General features: G+C 47.8%; 1 protein-coding gene across 3 annotated transcripts in view; it reads right to left on the bottom strand.

Moving 5' to 3' along the window:
• Positions 1 to 17,124, bottom strand: part of Znf831 (zinc finger protein 831) — a 104,192-nt gene that overhangs the window by 32,148 nt on the left and 54,920 nt on the right. For all 3 annotated transcript variants that reach the window (XM_048810895.1, XM_048810896.1, XM_048810894.1), the window contains one exon: positions 10,927 to 11,060. In XM_048810895.1, the coding sequence (XP_048666852.1) occupies positions 10,927 to 11,060 (134 nt within the window). The remainder of the gene's footprint in view (positions 1 to 10,926; positions 11,061 to 17,124) is intronic.

The following is a 17,124-nucleotide window of genomic DNA, read 5'->3' as shown; positions in this document are numbered from 1 at the left end:
CGGGCGAGGGGCCTTGGGCTGGGAGCCTGGGGAGCGCGGGCCCTCCTTGTTCTGTTCCTCTTTAGGCAGCTCTGCCTGCTCCCTGCAGCCGGCCCTGTCAGCATCCCTCCTTTGGAAGCCAGCTCACTGCGCCGCATCTGTAATGACTTGTTTACCGGTCTGTGCCGGCTCCCCTTGCCAGGCTGGGCTCTCCCAGAGGACAGGGGCCATGTCATGTCCCCATTTTTCTGTCCCCTGCGCCCACACATTGCCTGGCATAGAGAGGCCCTAGTAATTGCCCGTGAACCTCAGGCTGGGTGACTCTGGGTCCGCCGCCAGTCCCTAAGCTCCTTCGCTTTTTCCTCTCTTCAGGGGCTGTAGGGGCTCAGCTGCTCCCATGTACTTGCTTCATTACATTAAACCAGGAGAAAGAAACAGTTCTCAGTTTACATTGTGTTCTGCTGGGGATCATTGCTCCTTTACTCCTTATGGCTATAGCAGAGGTGGCCCCAACCCCTCCCTCGGTATAAGGATACCCCAGGCCAGGCCTCTCAAGGGCCAAGGGCCAGTGAGATTCAGTTTGGGGACTTGGTTTATGGAAAGTGACCAGCTCACATAGACATGGAAAGATGGGTCAGGTCGAGAGTTGCCAAGAAACAGAGAGAAACTGAGTCCTGCTGACATCCAAGGGAACTCTGGATCCAGCCAGACCTGAAGCCATCTCACTCTCTGTTATGTGAGAGAATTATTTACTTATTTACTTTTCTTTCTTTCTTTTCCAGGCAAATTTGAATTTAGTCTCTTTTCTTCCCAACCCAAAGAGTTCTTCATAACACAGGTATGAAGGACTTAAACTTCCGCCTCCAGAGCAACATTTCAAAATAAGATAACAACCAGGGTATCTGGGAATAATAAGAGCTTTAAAAAAGAAACATGCTATCATATTGATAGTCACAGCTCCGTGAGCCTTCTCATTTTATCCAGGGAGTCTAGACTGTGGCCCCAAATCCCACCCTAAGCCAGGAGGGGCTGAGAAATTCATTTCTCTGGCTTCTGTTTATCATAAGGAATGAGGACGTTTCAGCCTTTGAAGAAAGCTCACATATTGCTGTTTGCTTTCTGAGTTCCCAGGAGGCCAGGCCTCTCTGAGCTTGCTGGGAGGTAACTGAGTAACACTCGGGGCTCAGCAGCCTGCAAATCAATTAATCTCTTTTGCAAATTGCTAACTGGTTCTAATGAATTGGCTAGGCACAGAGGAAGTCCTGCGTGGCTCTGTGTCCTTTACAGTGACAAGACTCTCCCAGAGCAGGCTGAGACATCGTGCCTCTGCTGAGGAACAAATCTATTAATATTTGGAGAGAACATCAAATTGTGCCCAGTGGACTTAAAGTTTGGTCAAGAGAAACTCAACTTCTCTGTGAACTAAAAAGAAAAATAGTCTCATCGACTCTCCATGTTCTCTCTCCCTGGATGTTACCTGTGCCAGAAGAGGAGCAGACCCCGGGAGAAGCAAAGCAGGTGGGCAGCCCCCAGGCCACCCCCCATTGTGGGGTCAGAAGATGAAGCCCCGTGAGACTGGGGAAAGGGGGTGAAGAAGCTAAAATCTGAGACCAGTTCAGAGTCTTATAAGAAAGGTACAACATGGTGCTCAGAGACCCCTTCTCACAGTGATTCTCCTCCAGGGTCTTCCCCAGAGGGACCCTCTACTTGGGCTGAGGCAATAGGAAGCATTCTACATCTACCTCATGTAGAATGAAGCACAGGAGACACCCAGTCTCCCAGTCAGCAGAGAAGAGTGACATCCCAAAACCTTCCACCCAGAGGCTCTGTCCCTGGTCCCCAGCTTGAAATAGATGGGCAGTCAGGGGTATGGAGTAACAACCTCTCTTTGAGTAGAAATGGTGCATTGTTCAATGTGATACACAGGGGTCCCTGGGGTTCCACCACTGTAGGTTGAGCAGTTCTATCTGAAGAGGGTGGTGGGCTGCAGATGGGGCCACGGTGGGCGCCAGCCTCACCTACCATATTACAATGTATTGGAAAAAGATCTGTCCATGACCACAAGTATTGTTCCTCTGGGTGGAGCACCACTTTTTTCCAAGCTCCTTTTAAGGGTGAACAGGTTTGGCCACCATCAGCAGCCTCCTTGTTCCTGCTCTGTCCTCCACCGCCCTGGTACCTTGTGCCAATGGTGATCTTTGCAAAACCCAAATGTGATGATCTGCCCCTGCCCTAATCGTGCCTTGGGTCCCCTTTGATTTCAGGAGAAAGATCAGGCTCCCATAAAGGCCTGGGGTCCCTGCAGGTGGCCCCCAGAGCCTGTAAGCCCTGGTTGCACAGGTCATCTCTCACCTTCGGGCACATACCACCCCCTCGGCACGGGCAGCTCGCCTACTGCGGGCACCCACACAGTACCTCAGAACTTGAACCTGCACTTCCAAAGCTGTGCTGGGAATGCCACCCCAGTGAGCCCAAGAAAGAGGACTCTTCAAGGAGGGCTTGGCAGGATGTCCCTGTGACCCCTGCCATCAGCTGTGTTGAATGTAGGGTTTAAAACTATGCAAGGCAAAGTTCTGCTGGAGCCTACGGAATACTAGATCAGCAAAAGAAGCCCAAGACCATCTTATGGACAGAGAAAAAGGGACATAGAGGAACAGGAGAGCCCCAGGAAAGGGACCCCCAAGGGGGCCAGAGAGAGGCATGATCTTAGGTGGTTCACAGGCACAGAGTTAACTAAATCTAAATGGCACAGTTGCCAATTTTATGTTACTCTTCTGATTATGGAAAGAAGGAAGCCTTAACTGGACACCGACATGGCTGTGAGGTCTCCCTGGCTCTCCCGATCTCTTTCTAGCAAAGGGAATGTCCCTAGAGTTCATGGACTTCAGTTCACAACAGATTCCCACTGGAATTTATTGACCCAAGTACACTGCGGTGTTTTAATCTTTGTAACGTTCCCTTCATGGCATTAGGTATTGGCTTTTGTTTTTAATGGTGGCAAACATTGATTTTATGTATTTAGCTTTCTGTAAGTGACCGAGTAGGAAAAAACCAGTGAGTAAGTTCACAGGCGAGCGACCGATGGGCACAACGGGGCTGCTGAAGGGGGTCGTGAGTGACATGAATCCATGCCAACAACCACCACACTCACCAAGCAGGCACCAATGCCTCTCTGAGCCTCAGTTTGTCTGTCTGCACAACGAGAATGAAAGTTACACAAGTTTGTGAGGGGGTGAAATGTGGATGAGCTTCCTAGATTTTTGAGAGTTTTCTAAAACCTCCCTTGGAACTGTGGTCCCAAACCTCACGGTGTTTACTGTTATAAGCCACGCCAGCTGCAGGAAATTGCAAAACCATAAACTCAATGTAGTTCTTATCGTTCAATAAAACATCTCCCTCAATCAATATGACTTCAGATGTGTCATCCGGGCACAGGGCCATGCTCGGCTCTTCTTCAGTGTTCCAATTTTAGTCTGTGTACCGGGAGAAGCGGCACGACTTCCAATGTGCCCAGCAAAAGCCCAAATAATTAACCTCAACCACATCAATGTTCTCTGTTCAGTTCCACAAAATGCGTTTCTAAGGAAATGTATAAGAGCACTCTTTATACCACGGAATGTTTTAATGTATCCCAGCATCGGAGTAAATAGAACCGGTCTCAGTTAATGGAACAGGTCCTTTTAACACAGGGATTTCAATAATAATAATAATAAAAAGCTGGTATGTCATCAGCCAGAAAGAGATGTGCATTCAAACACAAAAACAGGGCAAACCTAATTATGAGATTCTTTTTGCAGCCCAGGGTCAATAACTGTGATGTCAAGAGAACTGTAACGAGGCTGTGTACAGAGGGGTTTTGAGCTCTCAGAGAGAGAACATTCCCCCTCCTGGTCCCAGAGAACTGCCATGCTGGCCTTCACCCCACCGCCCACGCTCTGGAAAGAGAACACTCATTCAGAGCAGTGGCCTCGTCCGAATCGTGTACCCACAACAAAGGAGAGTCGTGGGGGCTCTTGCTCAGGTGGGGTCAGCTCTTTGTGTGGATCTGTGGGATTTCAGTGGCTTTCTCTAATGGAAAAATAACACAAGGGCACGTGAGCTGGCACAGGCACGTGCACCACAGAAGCAAGGCTGCTTTCTCCAGTGAGACCCTGACTAAGGGAAGAGACAGTGAAAAGAACTTTTCAAGGCAAGGTTTGCGGGGGGACTTTCCCCAGCAGGTCGAAGGGGTGGTCTTTGGCCACCTGGTGCCAGCTGGCTCAAGTTGGCATGGAGCACTCACAAGGAGGCAGGGAATTGCACCCATGCCCAAGCAGGTATCTTCTGGTGTTCCAGGTGAGGGTAGAAACCCCCCTGGGCCCCATGGCCCTCCCCTGACCCAGGCGGACACAACTCCATTACCTTGCTTAATCCCCAGCACAACAACCCAATCCATTAGGATGCCAACACAGTTTTAGAGGTTTAATGCTAAAACCAAATAGCTCCTGCCTGGCAGCAAAGCAGGAGCACTTGAGAATCTCACGGTCCTCTTCTGTGGGAGGCGTGTTCCTCTTCAGATGGACGGCCTTTTTGCTTTCCTCCTTTTATCTTGGTGGGCCTCAAACATAGTGTGTGTGTGAACACTTCTGTTAAGAGTTCTGCACACATACCCTGATGGTGGATCTGCGGGATTTTCAAAGATAATTGTGACTCCAGATGATTTTTGCCTTACAGACTGGCCTTGGAAATGAGATCCACCACCTTTGAAACATGGTCCCACTCCAATGTCATAGAGGATTCCGGGCTAGAAAACACATGCTCAGGGCTACCTTCATCTCCCCAGAGCTTTCATCTACAAAACTGGGGTGGCATCAGATGATCTGTAAGATTGAGGGTGGCGATTCTATAAGCTACAAGGTCAGCTGGGCAACCTGGGTACAAGGCAGCAGAGATGCCTGTCAACTTGATAAACAGTGTCCTAATTAACTCCGATCATTGCAACTAGGGGACACTAGGTAAAATTAACCCATCCACATTGGGAACCAAAATTCCACAATAAGTAGGAGGGAATTAACATCTGAGAATTTGTCCTAAAAAATCAATGAAAACAAAAGTTGTGAAAATAAGCTGTCACGCCCACAAACATCAAATCAAAATGAACCCTCAGCCTCAGGTTCTGATGGCAAGCTTTGAGCTAATTGTTGTGATCAACTAGAGTTCATCATTTGATGAGGACAGAGTACATTTTTACACAAAATTGTGGGGTGGTCCAAGCAGCGGCACCTCACTTCCTATTTATTTTCATAGCAAGAACTTCAAGAAGGATTTTTTTTTTTCACCAAAAAACACATTATAGCACTTCATCGGTTTTCCAGGGACTTTTCATTAAGCCTGGGGCAGCCACCTCCCTCTTGGAGTTGTCACCCTGCCTCGTTCTCTCTTGTTCATTTGTCACCCAGTCTGACTCTGCCAAGGAGTGTGAATCACACAGGTTTCCAATGGTCAGTTCATCAACTTCATGTCTCTTAACATTTGGTGGCCAATTTACAGCAGCCCCTTATCCACAGGGGACATCTTGCAGGAGCCCAGTGGCTGGGGAACTGTAGACAACACCAAGCCCCATATAAAAACTCTGCTTTTTCTTATACAAACCTACCTACCATAAAGTTTAATTTGTAAATTAGGCATACTAAGAGATCAACCATAATAACACATGACGAAATAGAACCACAATAGCAACAGACTGAATAAAAGCTATTTAAAACTTCCAAATGGCTTATTTCTGGAATTTTTCATTTAACATTTTCAGACCACAGTTAGTTGATGGCGGGTAATTAAACAGTGGAGGGTAGAGCTGTGGGTCAGAGGGGACTCCTGTATATTACACTGTGAAAATTAATGTGAAGGGCTTGTATGGATGCTATGGAAAGCAGAGAAAGAGAGTGGAGGAGGTCTGAATTTAGATAAGGGTCTCCTATGCCGTGGTTTAGCTGGCACACCTCCCGACTGGGGTATCCCATACAGACAATTTAGAGTCTAAGGCAGATGCTTGCTTTCCTTGGGACATTCAATGGCTTCATATACAAGAGCCAGTCCCTTCAGTGAGTGGCCCCCAACCCAGTGCACACACAGCCTGACACTCCAGTGAATGTGGCCAATGAACAGCGTTCTTTGAAACCGTGATATGAAAAAAATCAATGATATGCCTGCACGTTCCACATTTAGCTGGGGTGCCTGGTGAGCCCACAGTGCTTAGTAACTGAACAGAAAGTTCTAGTCAGCCCCGTCGGATCCCTTGTTGGAGACTTGGCCAGGATGGTCTACTCGGTTTAGGTTTAAGAAAGAAAACACGTTCTCAGGAGTGTCTCATGGGCTCTAATTAATGTAAAATCTCATAAATTAGGTCTTTATCCTTCATAACTCCTCTGGCCTTCTGCTTGCAGATGACTTCACCACCGAGCCATCTGTTAATTCCAATGATTAGCACCAAGCTATTGGAATAGTTTGGAGAAGAGAGAAATTAAACATCTTTTGAAAAAAAACATTTTTTTAAAAAACATCCTCTCTCTCATCTTCCTAAGTTATTGACAGGAAGAGTCTCCAAAACATAAAGAAGACCAGAAAAAAAAATTGGTTAGGACATATTGCAGCCCCTGGACACAGATGTTCCTGAGCACTGTTTGTAAATGTCTTCCTCATCTTGTTGGTGTATCCGGGCTGAGATTGATGTTTTTCCTACCTTTTAATTGGCCAATTCCCCTTCCCCAAAGGTCATTGTCAATATCTTTGTTGAACTCCATCAAGCTTCCCAAGTTACAGCATCACGGGTCACCTAGGCCAGATCACGCCTCCCTGTCCTGCAGTGGGAAATCGGTCATCCTCCCTCACCCCCAAACACACACACACAGAGTGAAGGGACTCTCCAGCCGGGGGTCGGCTCTGATCTCCCCTCCAGGACCTGCCAGGTCAAAGAAGCTCCAAGCAAGTTGTCTGTAAATGGGGGCAACCAAGGCCCAGCTTTAGGTTCCTTTGAAGTCACAACACTTTGTCTTCAAACACCCAGAGCCTTCGGCGTGCCTGTCACTCTGCTGTGAAATATTGATATTGGCAGGTGGTGGTAATAAACTCCTCTGGCCCCTTTGGTTTCCAGGCGGCATTTATTTTGATGCACTCTTTCTTTTTCCCTCGGACTCCATGTCCATCACGAGCTGTGGACCCCAGCTTGCAGGCGGCACGATCAGCCTTCCCTAGTCCCCCTCTGACACTTCAATAAGGAATGGGAGGTGATTAATACTCCCCGGGCCATGGCTTCCAACACATCTGCAGGCTCCTCCTGCCCCTCAATGCCCATTCTCCCCGTCCTTTATAATTGCTGGAGTGGGAGGCCTTTGAAAAGGGGCACCAGGGACACAGGCTTCTAGCTCAACCTGCTGCTCAAATAATAAAAATGAAAGCACAGACATTTGTCACCACTGAAGGCTGTTTCCTGGGCATTGTCACCTGCGTGGGCAGGGGGACCTATGCTCCCAACAGGAGTTGACGATGGTTGGCCCCTGCTTTCCTATCTCTATATTCAGGTTTTATTTCTGTTGAGGTATGGACACATTCCTCACTAGGACCTCACCTTGCTCTTGGGATCATGGTGTGACAAAGCCATGAAGTGCTGGTATCAAGACAGGAAATGTATAGAAACTAGTTCCCCCAAAGGGAGGGAGCCTCAGGACCTCTGGGGCTCTTCCACAGGCCCTGCTAGGTGGGCACAGGACTCTGCCCTGAGGCTTTTAAGGGGAAGAAGGGAGGAAAGGACAGTGAAAGGCTATCTGCGTGTCTCAGGGTTTCTAGGTCACCCCAAGCGAGCCAGGTGTGTGCACCTGATAGGAAGAGGCAGCGCCTGCAACGGAAGCCGTGTAGGATCTACCACCGAGGAGAAGCAGACAGAGCAGGCACCACTTGCTTTGGCCCAGCCCCGTCCTATGGCTGTGGCCAGGGGGTAAAGCTGTGTGCATAGCCACACCAAAGGCCCTGCCATGCCCGGGCAGCCAGCCACAGGTCTTCTCCCTAAAGGGAACTGATGGGTCCCACAGCCATCAGGAGAGAAGCTACTACACTACCGCTCCCCAGAGTGTGGAACACGTCCTGCAGGGGGCAAGAACATGTCTGTTTTTATGGTTTAGGTTTATAATTAAGGTTCTGCAAAAACAGCCGACAAACATTGAGAGCCCGGATGATGCACACTCTTGTACACGCCGTGTCCGTGTCGTTCGTTTAGAAACACACTTTAAGATCATTTCCACTAGTTTTGATGGGGAGAAATCATAAAGCAGGTTGAATAGTGCCCCCCAAGTCCTAACCCAAAGCTCCTCCAGAAGTGGCCTTACTAGGCAAAAGGTCACTTCTATGGTTGGTTGATTGACTTTGCAGAAGGAATCAGTTCAAGGTTCTCAAGATGAGACCAAGTGGGATTTAGTGTGCAGCCTAAATCCAATGACACTGAAAAAGTCAGAGGGAGGTCTGACCCATGGTGACACAGGGAGGAAGCCATGTGGAAATGAAGCCAAGATTGGAATGATGTGACCACAAAACAAGGAACGCCCAGAGCCAACTTGGAGAGGAAGGGAGTGTCCTCCTCAGAACCCCTGGAGGGTCTGGGAGGCTCCTGGACTCCAGACTGAAAGAGAATAAGGTTTAGTTGCTTCAAGCCACCAGGTGTATGGTGATTTCTTACAGCAACCTAAGAACCCCAGTAGAAATGCCCAGTAGCTGCTGCCCGTTGCACAGGGCCTCACACTCCCCCTTCCCTCCCCAGAGTCCTCCCTAGAATCCTCCCCTCTGGCCATGAGCCTGCGTTTGTCCCATCCCCATCTAGAAAGCCTCTGCCTTGTTCTCCCACACCCAGCTTTCCAGAAGAAGCCCCCTGTCCCCAAAGAGAACTTCCCCTGCGTGTCTCTCCCCCAACACGCCCACAAGTGGCCTGGTCCTCCACTCAATAGCAAAGACCCTTATTATCAAGCGTCACACTGGGCACTGCACTCAGCATAAGTTACATAGCTCCCCTGACCTCTCAGTGAGTCACAGGAGGCATTGGTCTCTGATTGTATGGCTGAGGCACTGGACAGGGGACAATGCCATACCGTCAGAGACCCCACATGGAAGCTGACTGGCCACAATGTCATTCCCAGTAAGATGGGAGCAAAGGAGAGTCAGTTGGTTCTCCTGGCTTCACCCACCATCCCATTCATCAGAGCAGGGATTATCTTCTTCCCTCCCCTTCAGGGGCACAGTGAAGAGCCCAAAAATGGAAACAGAGGCCGCAGGAGTTTCCTGGATGAAGCTGTCTTTAAGGTGCTGGGAAGGGAGCTAGTTGGTGGGGGACTTCCATCATTTGGGTCAACTGGCAGAGTTCCAGATGGTCCAATGAGATCCACACTGGGACCCACTGGAAACCTCCCTGACCTACAGAGCTGTGCCTGCCACCCTGCCAGTGCCTCAGCAGGTGACCTGTCACAGCTGTCACTATAGTTCCACACCCACCTAACAGAAGATTCAAGAACTGGACTTGATGGAAGAGAGGTGAAGGCAGGGTCCATGGAGACAAAAATCAAGGAGCTGGCCACGGGACCATGATACCCATGGGGCTCCCCTCACACATGGGGCCCCCATGCCCCAGAAGTCCCACCCAACTCCTCACCTTCCAGGGGCTCTGAGCTGTGACCTACCATTCAGAGTGCCAGGCTGGACCTGGATGCCCAGTGGTAGGTACAGGTGGAAAAGGCTCTGAGAGAGAGGGAAGTGGGCACGCATAGTGTCTAGAAAGCACAGAGGTGACACTGATGTCACCTGCCACAGTCACAGGAAGGCCCCGTGACAAAGCAAAGAGTTGCACTGTGTTCTTTGGCGCTTGGTGTGGGAGCCTGCAGTCTGGGGCTGGTGTGCAGAGCAGCATTTGGCCTTGAGGCATCTCCGTGGTTGGGGTAGGGGTCACCAGGCAGAGCCCAGTGTGAGCGCCATGGAATAAGGAGCAACACGATGCAGATGAGGGCGAGAAAGAGCAGCGCTGGGCACCTTGAGTGCACTTCCACCTCCCCTCACCCTATTCCCCATGGGAATAAGGACCTTCACATTCCTTAAAACATATCTTTTGCCTTTACAACTCTCCATCCAACTACTAGAGCAAACACCTGCCTTGATTTAAATTCTGGGTAACAAAACATTGGTCTTCGTCCTCCACCACCACAGAGGGTTTGGGGGGCTGACGAATGGAGGAAGGAAGGGGAGCAAGTGCCCTCTGCCTGCAGGGGCCATTGGAGCTGCCCAAAAGTGGAAGAGAAGGTGCTCCACACACGTCCCCAAGACCAAAAACCTCAGTCTTCAGACATGGTCCCGGGGCAGGCTTTGAACCAAAGAGGTAAACATCAGTCACAGAAGGATGGTAATGCAGTCACCGCTGGCCAGATGGGGCCTGCAGCCTCTCACAAATGGTCTTCATCTTCTCAGTTAACCCTCGGCAAGCAAGGCCCAGGCTGGGCTCATTGCTGCTGGGAAGAGGGGAAAGGGAGGGGACACAGGGGTCCAGAGAAGGTAAGTGACTTGCCCTGGTTCTCAGCCTTTGCAGCTTAGAAAAGCCCCTTCCAGGAAGCAGCCTCCAGAGCTCCCGTACTTTCCTTCTGGGCGTGGGGAGGGCAGCTCTCCCTGCCTCCCAGGCGATCATCTCAGCAGTGGCTCTCACAGAACCACTCAGATGTCTGGTTCCTGTTGTCCCAGGCTCTGGAGGGACTCTGCTCAGTAAGGACCTGACTCCAGGATGTGCATGGACTGCTCAGTGTGGGAGGCTCTGTCTCCTCACGGTCCCTCTCATTATCTCACAGACATCCACTTTGACACTGTCCCTGCTAGAGCTGGGCTAGCTACCATGCACCCTACATTCCAGCCATCTGTCCAATCTGGGTTCACTTCCAAGGGGAGCTTTACCTGAGTTCTTGAGGATCCCATGTGGCTCTGGCCCCTCCAGTCGGAGACGGGGACAACTTCTTGGCACCCATGGGGGCTTGCGCAGTCTGCTGGTTCTCGAGGGAGCACGGCTCTGCCAGAAATTCCCTTCGTACCTGCAGGACAGAGAAGCACATGTGCAGGAACAAGCCTGGAGAGCACGTGCCCCACAAGTCAGGGACAACCCTGGGAGAACTCAGCTGGACTCTCGCTGGTCAGCTTGGAGCAACCCTGCTACCCGCAGCCCTCATCCCCACCCAGGACACAGGAGGGACTAAGCCATATAGTGCTTCATGAAGCTCCCACATCGCTGAGTCAGACTTTGGGAAGGTCAGCTGCTATGAGGAAGCCCTGAACTGGTGGCCTCCCTTCTTGCTGAACAGACCCCCCCATGAAGATGTTCTGTAATCTGCATTGACCAGTGTCATGGCCACTAAATCCTGTGGCTGTTGAGCATTTTAACATGTAGTCAGTGTGTCTGAGAAATCAGGCTTTAAATTTTGTCATTTTAATTAATTTAAACAGACACAAGTGGCAGTGACTACCACAATGGACAGCACACGTGTAGAGGTCCATGAGGAGGAGCTCTTCTGGATTATGTGATCTTGTGGTCCCCCAAACAAAGTATTCACCTCCCAGAGGGAGAAGGTGTGAGAATCCAGGGCTTCTACTCACACTTACCCTCCTCTGAACCTCATCATTCCCACTGGAACAAGACTTCTGAGATGCACGCTATGTATCGTGATATAGAGGAAAATGTTTGCATAATTTGCAAATGAACAAATATGTACTTATTAGGATACAGGCTCACAATAATCTACTTAAAGCAATGTGCAACCCTATAACATACCATCTAGTCAAGCACCCCATCTTGCAGGCAAAGGAACTGAGAAGAGTATCTGCCATGTGCACTAAGCTCTTTTGAAAGATCTGTGTACTGCTTCGAGCTCCCTGGTCAAATACAAGAACCCACTTTGTCTCAGTTCACAAGAATTAGACTCCCATGGTTCTCAGAACCTGCTAGGGAGAAGGTGAGGAAACCTGCATGGCCACTTGCCTTTGTTTATCTGAGCTGCTGCCTGGATGTGGCCACAGTCTCCTGATCCCCAGGGCTGCCTGTAGAATGTTAAATAAGATATGCAGAATGTGTCTTGTGTGTTGGCTTTTCCTGGCAGCAACAATGAGAGAGTGGCTTTGTGTCCAGACTTGCACGGTTTCTCTGGGACAAGCTTGTCTTCCCTTCCTGGGGCAGGAACTGTTACTACCCAGGGCATTTAGCTCCTTCTTTGAAGCAGGCTTCCCTGCTGGTCAAGACCACAGGTTCCAGAAAGATCTCTCTGAGCCAGATTGGGAGGAGAGGTTAATCACAAAGCCTAATCCAACTGGGGTTTTGGCAGGGATGAGTAGAGAGTGATTTCAAAGTGGTGCAGAGACAAACGGAGAAAGGGAGGTGAGTCATGTGCAGAGAATTCAGTGCTGTAAGTCACCTTTGCCTGAGTCAGCAGGTGACTGCCACATTCCTGCGGGTATTAAAGAATGACACAGTTTGGTTTGAATCCATCCCATTTGTTGATTCTTTTTTTTTATTATTACATGACAATAGTGGAATGCATTACACTCCTTATTACACATATACAGCACAATTTTTCATAACTCTGTATATAAAGTATGTTCACGCCAAATTATACCATTATACATGTACTCTTTTTTTTGCATTACAATTCTTAATACACATATATACCATAATGTTTCATATCTCTGTTTGTATATAAGGCATGTTGACAACCAAATTCAAGTCTTCATATGTGTATTTTGTATAATGATGACCCCATTTGTTGATTCTTGATTTTACTTCCTGCACTTTAGGAGTCTTGTTAAGAAAGTCAGATCCTAGGCCAACATGGTGAAGATTTGGACCTATTTTTTCTTCTATTAAGTGCAGGATGTCTGTTCTGGTGCCTGAGTCTTTGATCCACTTTGAATTGAGTTTTATGCAAGGTGAGAGATAGAGGTTGAATTTCATTTTATTACATATGGATTTCCAATTTTTCCAACACTGTTTGTTGAATAGGCTATATTTTCTCCAGTGAATGTTTTTGGCACTTTTTCTTTCCTTTCTTTTCTTTTTAAATATTTTTTTAGTTGTAGATGAACACAATATCTTTATTTATTTATTTTTATGTGGTGATGAGGATCAATTCCAGTGCCTCATGCACGTGAGGCAAGAGCTCTACCCCTGAGCCATAACCCCAGCCCCTTAGCACCTTTTTCTAGAATGAAATGACTGTATTTACGTGGGTTTGTGTCTATGTCTTACACACTGTACCATTGGTCTACATGTCTGTCTTGGTGCCAATACCATGCTGTTTTTGTTACTGTGGCTGTGTAGTGTAATTTAAGCTCTGGTGTTGTGATGCCTCCTGCTTCACTTTTCTCACTAAGGATTGCTGTGGCTACTCTGGGTCTCTTGTTTTTCCAAATTAATTTCATGATTGCTTTTTCAATTTCTATAAGAAATGTTACTGGGATTTTAATAGGAATTTCATTAAATCTGTATTGTGCTTTTGCTACTATGGCCATTTTGACAATATTAATTCTACCTATCCAAGAACAAGGGAGATCTTTTCATCTTCTGAGGTCTTTATTGATTTCTTTCTTTAGTATTCTGTAGTTTTCATTGTAGAGGTCTTTCACCTCTTTTGTTAGATTGATTCCCAAGTATTTTATTTTATTTTTTGAGGTTATTGTGAATGGTAGAGTTTTCTAATTTTCCTAAATCATCACTGATGTATAGGAACGCGAAACTAAGAAGCTCCTTCTCAGCAAAGGAAATAATCAATAACGTGAAGAGAGAGGCTACAGAATGGGAGAAAAATCTTTACCACCTGCACCTCAGATAGAGCATGAATCTCCAGAATATGTAAAGAACTCAAAAAACTTAACACCCCCCAAAAAACAAATAATCCAGTCAATAAATGGGCAAAGGAACTGAAATGTTCACAGAAGAAGAAACACAATAGATCAACAAATATATGAAAAAAATGTTAAACCTCTCTAGCTATTAAAGAAATGCAAATTAAAACTGCTCTAAGATTTCATCTCACTCCAGTCATAATGGCAATTATCAAGAATACAAGCAACCACAAATGTAGGCGAGGATGTGGGGGAAAAGGTAAACTCAGATATTGCTGGTGGGACTGCAAATTGGTGCAACCACTATGGAAAGCAGTATGGAGATGCCTCAGAAAATAACTTGGAATGGAGCCACTATTTGACCCAATTATCTCACTCCTTGGTTTATACCCAAAGGACTTAAAATCAGCATACTGCAGTGACACAGCCACATCAATGTATATAGCAGCTCAACCCACAATAGCTAAACTATGGAACCAAACTAGGTGTCCTTCAATAGATGAATGGATAAAGAAAATGTGGTATGTATACACAATAGGATATTACTTGGCCTTAAAGAAGAATGAAATAATGGCATTTGCCTGTTAAGTGAAATAAGCCAATCTCAAAAACCCAAAGAACGAATGTTTTCTTGATAGGCGGATGCTAACTCACAATAAAGAGGGTGGGGTAGGGAAGAATATAGTTATTTTGGATTAGGTAGAGGGGAGTAAAGAGAGGGGAGGGGATATGGGGTAAGAAGGAGAGTAGAATGAATCAGACATTATTACCCATATACATATATGACTACATAACTGATGTGATTGTACATCATGTGCAACCAGAGGAATGAGAAGTTATGCTCCATTTATGTATGATGTGTCAAACTGCATTCTACCGTCATGAATAACTAATTAGAACAAATTTTTAAAAAGTAAATATGAAAAATCATTTGAAAAAAAATGGCACAGTTTGAGCCACAGGGACTCAGCTCAGTCAGAGTTAACTGGAGATTGCAGGGATAGTCCCACCTGAATCCGCATCAAATCAAGGTGGAGAGTTCCACCCTGAATTTACATCAAGTCAAGGTGGAATTTGCTTCCTTTTGCCCTTGGGGAGAGAAAAGTGAACCTTGGTGTTATTTTCTAAGCAGTATTTTGGTTCAACTCAGACAGGGTCTTTTTTTTCTCTTCTGGATTCTCTCAGAAGGCTCTCTGTGCAACCACTGGGGACCTCAGCCTGGCCAGGCAACTTCTGCACAGTGGCCTTCATCAACAATCAAGCAAGACTCCCAAGGCGTGGCTAATGCTGGTGGCCCATCAGACACCTTCCCCAGGCTGCACATCTGTCCCCCTGTTGTCCAGGGGACATATTTGCCCCTGCCTCAAAAGGATTGTCTTGGCCAGTGTGAGCCAGTGTTACCCCTAGGGGAGTTTGTATGGAAGACTCTAAGCCATTGATTGACCAACTGTTGCAGGACTTAATGGATCAGCTCTTTACCTCTGAGCAAGAAGCTGGCCTGGTGCAATTTGTGCCCAAGTTCCCATGGGATCAGGCCTTTGTTCCTCAAACTCACCCAGGTTTGCCTCCTCACACCTCCCAGGCCTCCTAAGAGCCCCCTGGCCTAGGTCCCAGGAACCCAGCCTCAGGTGTTGCAATGTGAACTCCCTACTTCTCAAAGAAGTGGTCCTGGGCAGCTTAAGAGGCATTGTTGGATGGGCAAGTGCCTTTTCTCTGGTGAGACTGCACCATGGAGTCCCTTCTGCTTCTCACATTATCTCACTGCTTTAAGATCAATGCAGGTTTGTGTTTATGTCTAATTTGCCACTTTGAGCTCTTTAGTAACCTAAGTCTTTTTTAATAAGCTGCCACTTAAGGTCCAAGATTTTAAATTCAACTTGTTGGCTCCTCTCGCCTCTGCCCACTGTGTCCCTTTAGGTCTCGGATGGAGCCTATGTGACAGGCCCTCCGGAGCCCAGTAGTTGCCTCTGTTCGCAGGCCTCATGGACACGGAGCAGGAACGAGGCTTCTTGCCCGGTCAGCCCAGCAGAGGCCTGAAGCCTAGTCAGCCAGGCTCGCCAGATCAGGGACATCAGTTTTGACTGGAGTTCAGTGGGAAATTCAAGAAAGGAGGTAAGTGAGGCTTCTATTGGGAACTTGGAACTGGCTGAAATCTATTTGCCATGCTGCTACCCTACTCTCTAGGGAGGGCAGATGGAAGGCGTGGTGGGACACAGGCCTGACTCACACGCATGTGCTCTGGGGAAAGCTGGTGTTCTCACCCTCTCGCTTCCTCTCTGGACTCCACGGGGTCAACGAAAGCCAAGGAGTGGAGTAGAGGGTGCACAACCCAGCCCCTGCACCCACACAGCAGCACCTGGGCTGTACAGCCAGCAGGACACAGGACACAGCCACAGGTGGAGAGGCCACGTGAACTGAGGCCATGTCTGCAGGGCTGGCCTCAGTTCACATCACCTCGGAGGCTGTGCTCTCGTTGTCAAGTGTGCAGGCTCATCGTCAAGGAAATGGTGCCATGATTAAGAACAGGCCCTGGGCTCAGACAGACAGACGTCTCTCTGGGAGGAAACCCACCACACAGACCTGTGCTTGGGGCCTGGCTTCTCCCCATCATGCTCCCTTTGGTGACAACTGGGTGTTCAGGGTTGCAGTGTGCCCTTCTCCCACACAACCTCCAGCCACCCCCGTGCTCATTTCCCTTCACCTGGGGCGCCACAGCCCATTGTTCCATTTGCTGGAAGCTTCCGGGAACAAATCTCTGAGTGTTTCATGCTTCGTACGGCACTGTACACAGTTACAAATTAATCAATAAAATCCAATTCCATGGTCCAGCGCTTGCTTGGGGCACGGCAAACGCATTTTGTGAGCACTCTGAATCTCTATGCCTCTAGTGAATGTCAGGGCAATTAGGAATCCAAGTATGAATTTTCCATTTCCACTCTGAAAATGTACCCTGCATTTTCTAATCCCCTTCCTTTAACTCATGTAGTTTCATTAATGAAAACAGCCATTTTCATTACAGTGTGGTATTTGGAGTTGGCAAAAGACAAAGAGATAAATGAAACAGAATGGAAGGCCTTGAAATAAACTCCAAGTATAAACGGGAAGCCAAAATGTGGCAAATACATGAGGGGAAGTAGCCTCAAGCAGTGTCTGCAAGCTTTTCAAGCAAATTCCAGATAAATATTTTAGAGTTAGCAGGCCACGTAGGATCTCTGTACAAATTCGTATTCATATATATATATATATATATATATATATATATATATA

The sequence above is a fragment of the Marmota marmota genome, unplaced genomic scaffold (genome assembly GCF_001458135.2).
Source record: "Marmota marmota marmota unplaced genomic scaffold, marMar, whole genome shotgun sequence".
NCBI lineage: Eukaryota > Metazoa > Chordata > Mammalia > Rodentia > Sciuridae > Marmota > Marmota marmota.
This window is presented reverse-complemented; position numbering and strand designations above follow the sequence as displayed.